Below are 16,460 nucleotides of genomic sequence, written 5' to 3'. Positions count from 1 at the left end.
GATACCTCAAATATAGCTTACAAAACATCAGCTGGCTCCCACTCATGTTTCTGGTTCTTAGTAATAAGCTGTTAATATTAGAAATGATGATGTATGTGGAAAGATAGTGTGTGGCACTATGGAAAATTCCTGTAAAATAATGAGCAGTCACAAAGTTTTAATGCAGTTAGTTGGAAATGTTGATAATTGGGCGCAGATTGTAGTTTACACAGTGATAACTTAACATCGTATCATAGTATTTAGGATCTTAAACATTAACTTGGTTAATGTAGCACTTATTTAAAAAATACATTTACCTAAGTTTTGTTTTGATTCTGCCTGTTTGTGGCTCTTGAGGACCCCTAGTGGATTGTTTGTGGAAACAAAAAAGGAAGCTAAGTGGTGTATATCGCAGGCAGCCAGTGCGGCTTCAGAGAGAGGATGAGCTGTATGCAGCAGGATCGCAAAGTTTTGCTCCAACAAAAGCGAAGAAAATGTCGATTTTGACAGATAACTTGTGTTGAGTCGTTGGCTTGCTGTGAATCTGGACATAAAGGATGTTTTTTTTCCGCTGCACCGGTTTATAAAGAGTTGACCAAACAGAGTGAAGCAATGAACTCAGGTAAGCGACTTGACACTCGTTACTAGCAGATTTTTCTTGTTGAGGTTTCACAGCTGACTGTGTTTTCACTACTGACCCAATATCATGAATGCGCCAGTATAGTAGCTTATTTGGGAATCCAGGTAGAAAATCTTAAGTCATTTAACTTGTGTCATTCATTTATAGCAGTGGTTCTCAAACTTTTTCACGTCAAGGACCTCTAAACTGACACAAATTATACCATGGACCCCCATCTGAAAAGATAATTGCTTTTAGATGTGTTATTACAGAAAGCGTAATGAAACCCATGACCGAAGTAGTCATACATTCTGTAATTGTGTTACTCACGGATGAAATTATAGGGAAAATAAATCACTCCCCTTCTTGCTGGGAACCCCTGGAGCCTCTTTAAGGACCCCTGTGGTCCTTGAGGGTAAGTCTCGGAGACTTGTTTATTATTAAACTGTCTTGGAGATTTGTTTACTGTTAAACTGCGGTCACACTTGCTGAAGAGGGAAGTTTGAGATTTGCCAGTGAAAAACAACAACAGTCCTTCCTATCAGCATGTCAGCAAGTTACTTTTTTGTGCACCACAGAAAAATTTAGGGCACTAGTTCAGCCAGATGTACCAGTTTGCGTGACTTTTTTTCCAGTCCCTGCACCCCCTCATCCATTTATCTCCCACTCTTTCATTTCCCATCCCTCCTCCTCTGACTGTTGACACGGCCCATTAGCCGGATTACTGTGCTGTTGTGTGGAGTGGAAAACAAAAGCCATGTGATATTTGAACCCCCCTGAGAGGTGGTTTAGTGCTTGATGGCAGTTTTACACTAAGCTGTCACTAGGTTAGGATCAGTGGTGCAGAGCAGATTTTAAGAGTTAAAGAGTGAACTCCCATCAAGGCAACATCTGTCATATGTCTGAAAATTCACTGACTATGTCATGTGGCTATTTGGAACATACTTTTTATGGTGTCAAATTAGTCTTAAAGCTGACTTTTTTTTTGCCTTTTTAGATCTTTTAGATCTGATCTGAACTTCTACTGCCTGTCTTTTGTTTCTCTCTCCCCAGGCATGCACAAGCCACCACTGGCCCCTAAACCAAAGTTAGTCCATCCCCAGAGGCCAGGGCTTTCTCCCTCAACCCCCAGAAGAGATGGCCTCTCGCACCCATCACCTGGCACACAGAGGAGGGTTAAACCAGTACTGGCTCCGAAACCCTGCCTTTCCAAACTTACAGCTGTGGAGTCCAAATCCCTCGCCTCAAAGAGCCTGCACCAAACATCTGTAACAGAAACCCCACGGACCATAGGTCTCCTTAACTCCCAAAATGGAATACAGCAAGAGAACAAAAAGCCAGACTGGGATTATATTATTCCTATTTGTCTGTGTAGCCAGGAGAACTGCCTGTGCATCAGGAACACATCAGCACACATAGACAAAACTGAGAAAGACTTGAAAACGTTGCAAAGGGGTAAAACTGCAGAGAACAGAAAGACTATCCCGACATCTCGAGGTACTCTGGAAAACAGCGGAGAGAAGGTGGACAATGCTAAGTGCCAAGTGACGAATACTGCCTCCACCAATACCCACCTCACGAACCATAAACCCCTCCAACAGACACTTACTTTAGAAAAAAATCTCAACACAGACATAGATACCTCCAGTCATGAGGTAACTGTCAGGCTGTCTCTTCCTCGCCGAACTTGGAGCGATGAGGCAAATGGTAACATAATACCTCTGAGTGCACCTGGGCGAGGACCAGAGGAAGATGCTCTTGGCTCAGAGCAGAAGTCTCGTGTGCTCCAACCCAAACCAGTCCCAGCAGCCTCTAGGAAGCCCGTCCCTGTCCCGATACCACGGAAACCCAGGAAGGCTGTGCTGACCCGTCAGGAAAAGGTGGAGGAGGAGAGGGAAGAGATTTCAAGCCAGGAAGGGAGGGAAATGAATGTCAAAGAGTTGAAGGTGTCAACAGAGGGGAAGGGCAGCTCATCCTCGTCTGTCAGTGTACCTGTTAGTGAAAACAGGCAGCCACTGTTTCTGTCTGCAAGGAAACCCTGCGCCCCGCCAGCCCCTCCGCCCAGGAAAAAGCTGTATCTGTCGGCACCTGAGAGGCCGCCAACCTCTGCTACTCAGACACTGCCAAAGGATGTGGAGGAAGAAGACCTGGGTTGGGACAGCAGCATCTATGAGATGGAGATATCGGTTGACAAGGAGGATGAAGAGGTGGAGAGGGAAGGAAGGGATGATCAGGAGGCAGTTTACAGCGACCTCACACATTGTCTGCCTTCTAGCCGTTCGCTCAGTCAGCCAGAGATCAGACTGCCATCTGTGGCAGCAGAGAATGGGATGGTCAAGGTAGCTCCGAAAAAGCCTCAGAGACACAGCAGCCCGATGGCTCGGCTGCAGAAGAAGGAATCTTCTGACGAGAAAGAAGAGGAGAGATTAGCAGATAATGAGAAAAGACAGGCTCTTCCTATACAGGATTGTGTTTTGAAGGAGAGGGTGAGGAGGGAGCTCCCTTCGCCTCCAGATGACAAACCAAGAAACTTAAAAGCTGGAGCCAGCAAACCTTCTCGTTCCAGCCTGGGCAAACCGAGAGCCAAGTCGTTCTCTGGTGCTGACCTGATTCACTCTGAAAGACAGAAGAAGAACTCTTTCCGGAAACTGCTGGACTTGAAGCTCTCGGTGAAGATGTTGCCCAAGCTGATAGTAAAAGGAGTCCAGACATCAGAGCGAAATGCGAATGAAACAGAGCAGTGTGTGGACAGTGATCAAGACAGACCTCCGAGCTTCCTCGAGCATTTCAGGACTGAACGTAAATTCTCCTGCCCGCTGATTGGAGTAGAGCAAAACGTGGACGGAGACGAGTTTTCCCCTGGAATCGAACAAGCTGTCGACTATGAGAACATCCCTCATTATGAGGAGATCCCAGACTATGTGAATGCGCATGTGGGGACGGCAGTGACATCGCCTCGGGCCTCACAGCCATCAGCCTGGGAGAGTTTAATGTATAATGATGAGGGCATTTATGAGGAGCAGGAGCCATATATGTCCCTGGAGAAAAACTCTGGACACCAACTAAGACATGGAGACTTTGACAGGTAGATTATGGTGGCTTCATTACTGTCTCTCTCTGACTCTCTTGTTTCTCTCAGTGCATCATATCATGATCTCACCTTTTAATATGTTGTTGGTGCTTGCAGTTGTTTCCTTAATAAGATCGGGAAAACACCAGAGTCTTCTTACAACTATTAATCTGTAAAGTACCTACCTAATTACAGAGAGTGACTGAATCGTTTGTGGAGAAGCATGCAACATTATGTCTTTTGTTGGAGATTCCTGTTAGGGGAGTTCAACTTGTATGCCGGCACGCTTGCCTTCACAGCCTCGCAGGTGTTGATGGATTGTGGGTTGACCTCATAATTTAGGCTGCACATGAGTTTTTTTTAAACAAATAATTTATACTTATTAACAGAGGCAGCTCTGCTTGACAACCTTTGGCCTACAAGGCAAGAGTGTGTGTATGGGTAATTAGTTCAAAAATGTCTTTGTCAAGAAATTTGGAGCCTTGTGTTTGTGTAATGGCGTGTGTCACCAGGACATCGTAGCTCAGCAGTTTATCTTATCTGAGGCTGAGAGGGCACTTAAACAGCAAGTGTTTAAATTTTTAAAGGGTCAGTTTACCCAAATCACAGACAAACATAATTTGTCACTTACCTTTAGTGCTATCTAGCAGTAAGTAGTTTTATTTACTCAGTATGCTGCTAAAAGCATTAAGATTTTTGTTTAAATTTGAGAAGCAGTGTGTCTATTCAGAAGCAATGTCCAGTTTACTCAGAATATTCCACTAAGCTCACTGTCAACTGTTTTAATAGGAACTACTTTTTTATCAAAGAATTAGTTGTTATGAAAACTGTTACCAGCGAGATATGTTAATTAACCGGTGCAAAACTGGTGTCTACCTGCCCAGGGACTGCAGATGGAAATTAGTGAGTAGCCGGTACAATACATCTCTTCTTTAATGGTCTGTGTACACGGTCCCTTACAAATAAATATAATAAATGAACCTAAGCAGGTTCATTGTTGCTGAATCGACACACTGCCATTGAATTTTGCTGTGCTCAAAACCTAGAAACAAAAAACCTAAGAAAAAAAGCATGACTAAATACAGTTGCCTGAAGGGTAGTGAGTCAGAATTACATTTTTTACATTTTTATTTTATTTTTTGATTTTAGTGAACAGACTCTTTATATGTTTGGCTAGGGCACCCAGTTTGTGCTTAATTAACTCAATTAAACTAGTTGTGTTTGTATATTCTTGGGACTAATATCCTTTTATGCAAACAATCCATATGGTGAGTTATGAATGAGCAGTGAGCAGAAGTCAGTTGGCATTGGGCAAAATAGGATTACAGTTTGTGTAACTGTACACTCTGCCTCGCCGGCTTAGTGTGTCAGTCCTCTTTATTTCACACTGTTCAACAGTCACATGTTAAAAACACGTTAAGCAGCTCACAAACAGAGACCAGTTACAGTCAATAGCAACAGCTCCTGTAAACATGCCACAGTGTGTAAGACCTACAGAGTCTGGCTCATTTGGTTTGTTGCTTAGCCTCGGCCTATTTCTTTTGCTGCAGTTTTGTTCAGGGAGGTGCCGTTCTTCCACATGTAGTAATCCCACAGGGAGTTGTGGCATTTTAGATATGTAGTCTCTCTTCGGTGCAGTTTCAATTTGGTCTTTCATATGTAATAATTTTAGAGCTGCAAGGTAAAATGTACAAAATGTGTGATGATTAATGGTTTGTGTAGTAGTTTGGAGTTTGTTAATGTTGGACACGGATGAATTTAATGACCCAAAGCAGGCAGCAGGACTAAAGCTAGTGTTATATGACAGTGTTGATGGTTATCATTAAATTTTTTTCCGGCTGTGTCAAGCTCCCCCTTTCCTGTGTGTTCTTGCTCATGACTCTCACTTTATCAGATCAGGAAATGTTAGAAGGCTGCTGGACAAAAATACACTCTTATTCACACTATATGCTGACGCCGGTGTTTTTATTCCAAACTCCATCTCTTCCCCCCCTTCTATAAGTTACATCCTCATTTTCTTGCACATTTTACACTAATCATATGCCGTGTGCATGTTTAAAGGTGTGTCATCATGTGCTGCATGAACAGCGTTTTTATTAAATGCCGTCAGCTGCTTCTGTGTGTGCAAAATACTTGTATGGTTTGTCCATGCTCCTCTGATCCTAACATCCTGCCCTTTTTAACAAAAGTTCTGTGGATGAGGAGGTGGCACCCCTGGATGATGGGCACTCGGATGATGACGTCATGGCTCATACCTCAGATGAGGAGGACGAGGACGATAGCAGCTCCATCTCAAGTAAAGGGGACCCTGAGCAACCAGAGGAGAGTGCGGTGAGGAGAGACACTGTTAAATTTATTACTTAAATCCCTCGATGTGTTCAGAAACATTTCCTGGAATCACATAACAGGGTTTGTTCTTTGTGAGGTCTGATGGTTTTGTTTTGGTTCATTGGGGAACAATTTCTCTTCTTCTTTTTGACACTTTGTTCCCTCATTTTTATTGATCGTCATTAAATTAATCATGAAATTCTACATGATTATATTATACACAGCATGCATCTGCTGTGAGCAGTTTTGTCATGAGCCCTGCTTAGGAAGATTGTAATTCTGTGTTTTTTGTACCTGCGGTAGACGCCGAGTGGACCGAAAAAGAGCAAGATACACCACATCGCCACAGAGATTATGAGCTCTGAGAGTGTGTAAGAGTCTTCGTTTTTTTCTTAAAGCATAGGTTCACAGAAATCTCACTTACATTTAGTGGTATCCATGCAGGTCTGTTTATTTCTGCCTCCACCCCAGTACGTTGGAGATGAATGGGATTTCTTTTGTGGCCTCACAGCATTTAAAATTTACATTAAAAAAATTCAACAGAGCTTCTTGTTCTAGAAAGGGTCCCCATTAATCTGGATAATAGTTTTTAGAGACTGTTTCTTTATGAAATGAAAACACACAGCAATGTGCATATGTGCGTTATCTAAAGGACAATGTTTTTGGGAAGACATTTAGCTGTTTTTTGGGTGGGGGGTTTCTTGAATGAAATTTTCAATGCTGTAAGCACACAAAATTCCACTTACCCTCATTGTACTTGGGTTAAAATGATCAGCATGGCTAAAGTAGAGAGAAAATGTTTTTTTGTATTTTGGGTGAAGTGACTCTTCACTTCCTTTGTTACTTTACTCATCCATCATTTAACCTTTCTTTGTTTTCTTAGGTTTGTTGATGTTCTGAAGTTGCTTCATGTCGTAAGTACCCCCACACATAACCGTTTTAGTGCTACATTTAGATCACACAAAAACAAGCTCCATGTTTGCTTTGAGAGATGCAAGTGTTATTCTCTATGTTTTATCTAGTGCTAGTCTACTGTGTTAGCCCACATTCTCCATATGTGTTTGATTATGCTAGCCACTGGGGCACACCCCATGCAGGATAAAACTATGTGTACACCCTACTCCTCTCAGTCTCACCCGCATGGCTTACATTCCTCACGGTTTTCCCCAGACTTTGAGTTGTAGCGATCTAACATTACACTTGTCTGGATGTTTATGGATGGATGGTGTTGTGTTTTGAGAAGTTTAATCTGCAATAGATTGAAGCTATCAAAATTAAATGATAATGTGGTTTCTCTGTACTTTGCACAAAACATGGTAAACAACATCAAAAAACAGTTTTTAAAAAAAAATCTATTGTCAGACCAGTATTGTTCTAACCAACTTTTAACCATTGCTGTCAATTTCAGTCACTATGATATAAAAAGTAAGGTATATTAATAGTTAAAGGAGCACAATCCCACCTGTTAGTTATTAACTTCTTAGCTCTCTCAGAACAAAAAAAAACAGTTTATGAAAAAGGACTATAAGTAATTTTATCTCAACTACAAACACTGTCACAGTGGTGGTTTATATTGGCATGAAGGGAAATTAAACATAATAATAACATGACTACAAGTCTACAATCACGCTAGCAGCTTTCTGAGGCTGTGCTTAGCTTAGCTTGCTAACATGGTCACAGTGACAATGCTAACATGCTGATGTTTAGCAGATATAATGTTTATCAGGTTCACCATCTTAGTTTAGCATGTGAGGATAGTAACATTGGCTAAATTAGCACAACACAAAGTACAATTGAGGCTGATGGGAATGTAGTTTTGCAAGTATTTTGTCATAGTCAAAAGTAGTATAAAGTATTGGACAAAGTTTTGACCTGTTGATGGCGCAAAATGTCATGGGATCACCAGAGTTTTTACAATTAACCCCGGGGCGGACAATTAATGTCTGTTCAAAATATCATGGCAATCCATTCAATAGTCGACCTCATGGTAGCACTAGAGGAGAAGTCAGTTATCCCCAAAATCAGTAGGATTCATCCTTAAGGAATCATCACAATTTTGTGTAAATTAATTTGGTAGATGTTGAGATATTTCATTGAATAAATGAATACTGACCTGCTGGTGACAATAGAGGAAAAGTCAAAAAGCCAACAGGATTCATCCTCTATCAACTATGACTCTAAAAATTTCATGGTAATTCATTCAATAGTTGTTTAGATATTTCAGTCTGAATCAAAGTGGTGGACAGATCGACAAAAATGTAATCACAGCTACAAACACAAACAAGCACAAAGAGGTACAGGGGTCACAAGTTGAAAGTAACCAACAGGGATGATTGGACATATAAAATATATACAAGATTAAAATTTACTGTAATGCAACCTATGTTTACAGTTAATTTACCTCAAAGTTAAAGTGCTTTACTTTAAATATTAAGTTAATTATTTAATGAACTGTTTTCTACCCCTGATTTTTTTCTTACTGCTGTTTTCATAAGAAGATGAGTACAGTCATATGAGCAGGAGGATTATGACGAAGATCATAAAATTAGTATATAGTAGGACTGAGTCATTAGCGATGACTCAGAGCACAGACAGGAAGTGTTCAGATCTCTGTAGACTGTAGATGAATCAAGTTCAGTAATGAGGAACAGTCATACTAAGTTCAAAAGAATGTAGAGGTGACTTGGTATTTGTCCATTCTCCATCTCCACCAGGCACTCAGCAAGCTTTCCACAAACTGATTAATGATAATACAACATGCCATTTTGTTGTGTGTTTTTATCAGAGTTAGTGGCTGAGCCCTTTTTTTTAGCATAAAGGTTATGTTTTGTCTATTGTCACTGTTAGGTAAAAACCCCATTGTCTCCAAAATGTCAACTTTTTGTCAAAAACAGAAGTTTAATAACAATGTTGATGTTAAGCTTGATGAAATGAGGAAAAGAGTTTAAAAAAAAAAAAAAAAAAAATTTCAATACACAAAACATGAAAATCAACCTATCTGAAGATTCACAGCTTCTTGTCAGCCCTGAGGCTAATTGTGTCCACTTAATTCTCATCAAAAGAAGATTCACTTAGTGCTGATTCTATCAGTCCTTTTCTCATCTCATGAAACTCCATATTTTTTCTAATTCCCTGCCAAATCCTTTCCCTGTGACCCACCCCCTCACTGTCAGCTGTCGTAGCAGGAGGAGATCAAACATGTTAACCACAGGAGCTCTCTACTGGGTACTCAGTCTGTAAGCAGTTTTATTTGCCTCGTGCCCCCATAAACCACCAAAAAAGCTCCACATCATCAGAAAAAGAAGCAGAAACATCACCCTCAGGCTCTGATTCATGGTTTACTGGAAATGACCAAAGGTTACACGTGACTTATGCGTAGGTCATGTGACAACATTGTTTCTCTTTTTTTTATCTTTTATACATCTGGTTTCTTGACGTAACCAATTTGTTATTTTAAGCTTTTTGGGACCATGTTACACAATATGCAAGATGCAAAGAAAACCAGTTCCGAAAATACTATATTTGGCACACGCCAGGTTTTTGCTGTCAGTCAGACTTGCTGTCTTCCTATATTTGACCATCTCTCTCCAATCTGTCTGACTATCTGGTGCGCAGGACTTCCGAGAGGCGGTATCCAAAGCATCTCGTCAGAGTGGGAAACCTGTGATTGAGGAGCGTCTGCTCAACCAGATCCTGTACTACCTCCCCCAGCTCTATGAACTCAATCAAGACCTGCTCCGAGAGCTGCAGTTCAGAGTGGCCAAATGGTAACAGCAAAATCAAGTGTTTTTACATTGATTACAGTCACTGACTTAAACAGCAGTGTATACAGCTGCACTACAAAAGGATGTGGACCCAGCTGTCTCCACACTATTGTATACTGTTAGTATGAGACCTTTTTTTCATGGTTTACTGACAATGATGTTTTAGAAAACAATGGGCTTCCAACTGTGTGGCAGCAGTTTTAACCTGACCAGCCCCCTTGTGCACAAAGTGAGGTCCATAATAAAATGATTTTCTGAGTTTTCTGAGACCTCAACCCCACTGGGATGAACTGGACCACCAACTATCCAGCCTTAAAAAATCACTAATGCACTTGTGGCTGAATGTATTCACATTCCTGCAGCCAGTTTCCAAAATCTTGTAGAATGCTGTTAAAACAGTATATTAATGCCTGTATTTTTCAAATTAGATGTTCAGGAATCACCTATGGGTGTTATGTTCTGGTGTCTACATAGTTTTGGCCCTCTAACATACTGACACCACAATCCTGAAAACATCTGGTTTACCAGAGGCATTACATGTAGTGTGCACACATCCTCAACGAGGTGACACAGTTTCTAGTTTATCCCATTTTACTTTCTTTTGTTGACAGGGATGAGAATGCACAGCTAGCAGACATATTCCTGAAGAAAGGGCCCTATCTGAAGATGTACTCTACATACATCCGTGAGTTTGACAAGAATGTGGCTCTTCTGGAAGAGCAGAGTAAGAAGAACCCGGCATTCGGCGCAGTGGTACGGGAGTTTGAGGTAATGAAGCTTGTCCAACCTGTTTTCTCTGTCTGAGGGGGTGTGTTTTTGGGTCAATGAGCATTCAATTGTTTACGCACGTGAAGAAGATGTGTATGTAAGTTTGTTTCTAAAAATGGTGTATGTAAATTCTTTGTCTTAGGCCAGTCCACGCTGCGCCAACTTGGCTCTGAAGCACTACCTACTAAAGCCTGTTCAAAGGATACCTCAGTATCAGCTGCTGCTCACAGGTACATCTGAAGAAGAGTCGAATTCACAACATTAAATTTAGTCACTAAGGGAAATCACCGTCATATTCAACAAAAAAACTCAAGAAGTTTTAGTTCCAAAAGCACCTTCTTAATATAGAAGTGGTGACCTAAACCCACAGAGTTTGACAAAGCTGTTATGTGTCATTACAGGCATCATGCTGCCCTCTGCTGTCCATAACAACAAAAATACATTGGAATTTCTGTCTTGCCTCCTCAATCCTCATATAATAAGATTTTTGAAGTGCAGCCCAAATCAGATTTGGTGATATAACATGAGCTCTAACATGAGTGAGCTTAGCGTTTCATGAATCTAATGGATCAGGGTCGGTCGCTCAGTGCCAAAATGTGAAGAATGTTCCTCACGTCACTCTTGTATAATTGTATTATGTAAGCACCTGCAGACCTTTTATCCTGGATTTTAATTCCAAGAATTTACTACCCAACACTGAGCACTTGTTACACAGTGCACTAGCAGTTTTCACTTTTTTGATTGGACTGTTGACCCTGATTCTGAAATGTCTGTAATTGTGTTTCAGACTATCTAAAAAACCTGTCTGAAGATGGTGATGATTACAAGGACACACAAGGTAAACAAAGAGTCATTTTACATCTGTATACTGTAATAGAAATATTATGTCACGCATGTATCATGTATGTGACACCTTTATATATGTTGTTCCACTTAGCTGCTCTTGGTATAGTGAAAGAAGTGGCCAATCATGCCAATGATATCATGAAACAAGGGGTAAGAGCCAATTAAGATTTAACAATCAGGCAAATTATTTTAACATGTTGATGTTGCTTCATACATGTCTACTTTTTTTCTATCAGGATAACTTCCAGAAGCTGATTCAGGTGCAGTGCAGTCTGAACGGCCACCATGAGATAGTCCAGCCTGGGAGGGTGAGGCCTTTTTAGATGTTGCTTGTTATTATATTGACTTTATATTAAAGCCACTATGTGAAGATTTTTTAAAATATTTTTGGATATTACCACAAGGCAGTGCCAAAGTAGGATATTTTCATAATCTATACATAATGGCCTTAATTTTACTGAGCATTGCTCTTTGAAATAGAGCTGCAATGATTAGTTGATTTATCTATTAGTCAATAGACTAAAAAAATAATCACCTACAACTATTTTGATAATCAAATAATTTTTTTAGTCATTTTGTTAAGAAAAAATGCTAAAATTTTCTGGTTCCAGCTTCTTAAATGTGAATATTTTCTTGTTTCTTTAGTCCTCTGTGATAGTAAACTGAATATCTTTGGGCTGTGGACAAAACATATTTTAGGTTCCATCTTGGCCTTTCGGAAACATTGATCGACATTTTTCACCATTTTCTGACATTTAATAGTCCAAACAAATACTCAATTGATCGAGAAAATAATTAACAGATTAACTGATAATGAAAGTCATTGTTAGTTGCAGCCCTACTTTGAAACATAAATTATTTCAACATGTACCTACATTACATTTTATCACATGCACTTTTCAAAATGTAATTTATTTACAGTTATTATCTTTAGCAGGTGTTATATGATGCTTTACTTTAACATTTTATTCTTTTACAATCAGCAAACAGCCATCACGCTCATAAAAATTGTAAAAGGCGAAAGTGAAATAACAAACTTGATTGATTAATGATTAAATTGTTCTTGTGACATTTTTGTGGTCCAGATCTTCCTGAAAGAGGGCATCCTGAAGAAGCTGTCCAGGAAGGTTATGCAGCCCAGAATGTTCTTCCTGGTAAAGTTACACTGTTAACACTTATTCCTCTTATTTCACATGTTTATAACATGATCATGGTGATACTGTAATGATACTGTGTCATCTGCCTCACTCAAAAGTAGCCACGTTCCCATCTGCAGTTAGTTGAAAATGCTTCTGTCAGGATTTTAACTGTAATAAGATGCCGGCCCCAAGAGAGGGTGAATCTGGCTTCTTTTCTTCCGATTGATCGAGCCTTTGTTGACATTACCCAAACTTTGGGATGGCTTGTATCAAAGTAATATGGAGATGAATCTATCCAAAAAATAGGTTAAAATATATGTATTTTTACCTTAATCGCTCACTGAGCTCTTCTCTGAGTTTATGAAAAATGAATGAAAAGTATTTATTTTTGTCATTTCGCCTATAGTTTAACGACACGTTGCTGTACACCACTCCTGTTCAGTCAGGCCAGTACAAGTTGAACAACATGCTGTCTCTGGCTGGGATGAAGGTGAGAAGTTGTGTTCTTTTGTTCCATCATTTCACATACATATTATCACAAGGTGGGTTATATACGCTGCCATCACTGCTAATAATGAAAATAATTACAGGTTAGCAAACCAAGCCAAGAGGCCTATCAGAATGAGCTGAACATTGAGAGTGTGGAGCGCTCCTTCATTCTCTCTGCAAGGTAAGGGTCACAGACAAAAGATATCTCTTGGTAATTTAAGAAAAATTAGTTATTTCATAATTAATTTCATAATAGTCACACTGTGTTTTGAATACTGTGTAGGAGTGTAGACAAACTTTGTTTCTCTTACTGCAGTTCGGCCACAGAGAGAGATGAATGGCTTGAGGCCATTTCCACAGCAATCAATGACTACACCAGGAAGAAGATCAGTTTTATATCTGGCAAGAGTCTAGAGGAGGTAAGATTGCAACCTCAAAAAGCACAGGTCATAATGTTTCCTGTTTCCTGCATTACACAAACAAGTCTATTTTATAGTGTATGTGTGTGAGCAATGAGAGTTAACACCTGTGTTTTTCTTATATTCAGGTAGAACTGGGGGAAAATGGTGATGGTGCTCCTTTGGGATCCAAAGCCCCTATATGGATCCCTGACCCACGGACCACCATGTGCATGATCTGCACCTGTGAGTTCACCCTGACATGGAGGCGACACCACTGCCGAGCATGTGGAAAGGTGAGGTGATGAAAAGTGGATTTGATTCTCTCCTTTTTTTAAAACAAATATAATTTCTGAAACATTGATCATCAAAAAATGAGTTGCAATTGAAGATGGCTTATTAAAAACAGACAAGCTATAAGAATAGCTGAGGTTAAAAACCCCCAACTATAACATTATATACAGCAAAGCAGATTTAACAGAAACAATTGATTTATTTTATGCTTTATCATCCAACCAGGTGGTGTGCCAGTCTTGTTCCTCAAACAAACACTGCCTTGAATACCTTAAGAACCAGTTGGCACGAGTGTGTGACCAGTGTTTCCTTGTTCTCCTGCAGCAGAAAAGTAAGTCTGTTGGAACTCTTCCTTCCATTGTGTGCAGTCTGATCCAAACATACCCTCGTCCTCACATTTTGATGTCGCCTAAGGCGGGAACATCCGTGTGGATTAGACATAGACGAGCCTTGTGTGATCTGAGTTTTGCGTGTATTAAACTATTGCATGTTACACATTTCTGTTCACCAGGTGAACAAGCCGTGTCAGCAGCTGTTTCCCCTGGCAGCAGAGCTACATTTGCTTTCTCCAGGAAGCATAAGAAGATACCTGCCGCCCTCAAAGAGGTGACTGATGCTTTTGTCCTGATCAGGATGCACTGTCGATGACAATGACTAGATATCTGATCAAACGGGTTTTGCTTCTTCAGGTGTCAGCAAACACAGACAACTCCTCCATGAGTGGGTATTTGCAGAGGTCAAAGGGCAATAAGAAGCAGGGGAAGAGGTTGTGGTTTGTGATCAAAGACAAGGTCCTGTACACCTACGCTGCAAGTGAGGTAAGGCCTCCAACTTGTATCACTATAAGCCTGATGTCATGTTATAATTAGGACATTTATCTTATCTAACATTTGTCTTTTATTTTGTCTTCATGCAGGATGTTGCAGCTTTAGAGAGCCAGCCCCTTTTAGGATTTATGTTGAAAGTAGATTCATCTCAGAAGTTACAGTTCAAGCTTTACCACAAAAACACACTTTACTACATTTTTAAAGCTGATGACATCCAAACCACCCAGAGGTACAGTATAAAGAGGCATGCCGCTTATTATTGCATGTGGTGACAGCAGTAATAATGCAAATAATTAATAATGTTTTCTTCTTTAACAGATGGATTGACTCATTCAAAGAATCTACGGTGCTTTAATATCTGTTGATGGTGTGTGAAGTTGTTCAACATGCAACTTTTTTGTTCTTGTCTGAAAATGTTGTACCTCAGTGCTCTCTGAATTCTGCAGAAAATGTCTGGAGACACCATTAAAATGAAACTGAAATATATTTTATTTTAGTAGTTACCTTTTACAGTGCTTTGAGAGCACTCCTGTGGAGGTGGGAATCTTTTCCACAGGGATTTATGCCACAATCACCTGTAGGTTTTTTAGACTTTCACACTTTGATTTCGTCACAACTTTGTAATTTATTTTTTTAGTAACTTTAGTAACTGTTTTTCTGTAGCACAGTTTTCATGATAAAGCCTGTTGTCTTTAGATTGGTAATGAATATTGTCATAAAACTTTGATTCACATTTACCAAATATTTTACTAAATTTTTTGAAGTCAAAACAAATAATTTTTAAATGTTTCTATTTTTTTTTTGAATAAGTACTTTATTTCACACTCAAATGTTCTGGTTTGTAAAGTTGGCTGTAAAACACACAATATGCACTTTTAATGTTTCTGTTATGAACTTTCACCTCAACATTATTAAGACTTTCTGTAACTTTATGTCATAGATAGCCCGAGAGTCTAAATGGTATATCTGGGGAATATTCACTGATATAACTGTACTGGACCATAACCTGTGTTGCACTTAAGTCACTCAAATGTCTGTAAATAGAGTAGATGATAGCTGTGCATACATCTGTAAATATAGATGATTGTAAATTAAATGTAATTAAAGCAAATTTTCATGAATCTCATTTTCTAAATTCTGTGTTGCTTTAATAAAGACTGTTTTAACATGCTTTTTCGTCATGATCAACTGTACAAAATAGAAACAAGATAATTCGGCTGCATATTGCTGTTCCACCATTTGTCAACAGTTTAGTTACCGAAAAAGGAAATAACTTCTAATTATGTTTGTGCCTCTGTAACTTAAAGCTTTTTTGTGTAGTTCATATTTTACTTAAGTAATTTTTTATTGAACCAGTCCTGAAATTTTTGCACCTTTATTTCCAATTTTATACCTTAAACTGAATACATTTAAATTAATATCTGTCTTCTGTAAAATATAGTGGTACCAGTACTAATTTCTGGATTAACCTGCTCAGGGGCCCCATAGCAAAAACAAACTGCTGGGCTCCTATTAACCCTGCGTCCTCCCTGCTCTCTGTGCAATATGTAGTTTTTCTATGCTGGAATACGACCTGGCCTCAGGTATGTTGTGTTGTAATTTGATTTAAAAATAAGTGTATGATTATGAATCATGTCAGCCCAAAACAGAAATATTGAGGTCTTGAGACAAGATCAGGTCCCTTATCATGTCAGTTGATATTGTACTTTAGTGGTGCATATTCACAAACTTTCTATTAAATTACCACAGACCAGTTGACACGGAGTACACATGGATCCGGCCTTGCCAGTAATTCTAATCGAGCTCAACACAAGTTCTGAACAGCACAATGCATCTCAGAAGTTTTCAAACTTTTTTGACCCCTTTAGAACAAAGCAACTAGAGCTGCAATGATTAGTTGTTATGTTGTTAATTCTTAAATTAATCGCCAACTATTTTG

General features: G+C 39.5%; 1 protein-coding gene across 1 annotated transcript; it reads left to right on the top strand.

Moving 5' to 3' along the window:
• The first annotated feature begins 267 nt into the window (after positions 1-267).
• On the top strand, positions 268-15,691 carry LOC122985555 (FYVE, RhoGEF and PH domain-containing protein 6-like). The gene is made up of 21 exons (XM_044356304.1): positions 268-601; positions 1,652-3,683; positions 5,858-5,999; positions 6,300-6,367; positions 6,880-6,910; positions 9,612-9,763; positions 10,372-10,528; positions 10,671-10,758; positions 11,316-11,366; positions 11,466-11,524; positions 11,611-11,682; positions 12,460-12,528; positions 12,920-13,003; positions 13,104-13,183; positions 13,319-13,421; positions 13,550-13,696; positions 13,920-14,025; positions 14,206-14,300; positions 14,384-14,512; positions 14,611-14,750; positions 14,840-15,691. Exons 1-21 carry the CDS (start codon positions 592-594, stop codon positions 14,874-14,876), a joined length of 3,852 nt encoding a protein of 1,283 aa, XP_044212239.1. The 5' UTR covers positions 268-591; the 3' UTR covers positions 14,877-15,691.
• The last annotated feature ends 769 nt before the right edge of the window (positions 15,692-16,460 follow it).

Source organism: Thunnus albacares, chromosome 7 (genome assembly GCF_914725855.1).
Source record: "Thunnus albacares chromosome 7, fThuAlb1.1, whole genome shotgun sequence".
Classification (NCBI taxonomy): domain Eukaryota; kingdom Metazoa; phylum Chordata; class Actinopteri; order Scombriformes; family Scombridae; genus Thunnus; species Thunnus albacares.
This window is presented reverse-complemented; position numbering and strand designations above follow the sequence as displayed.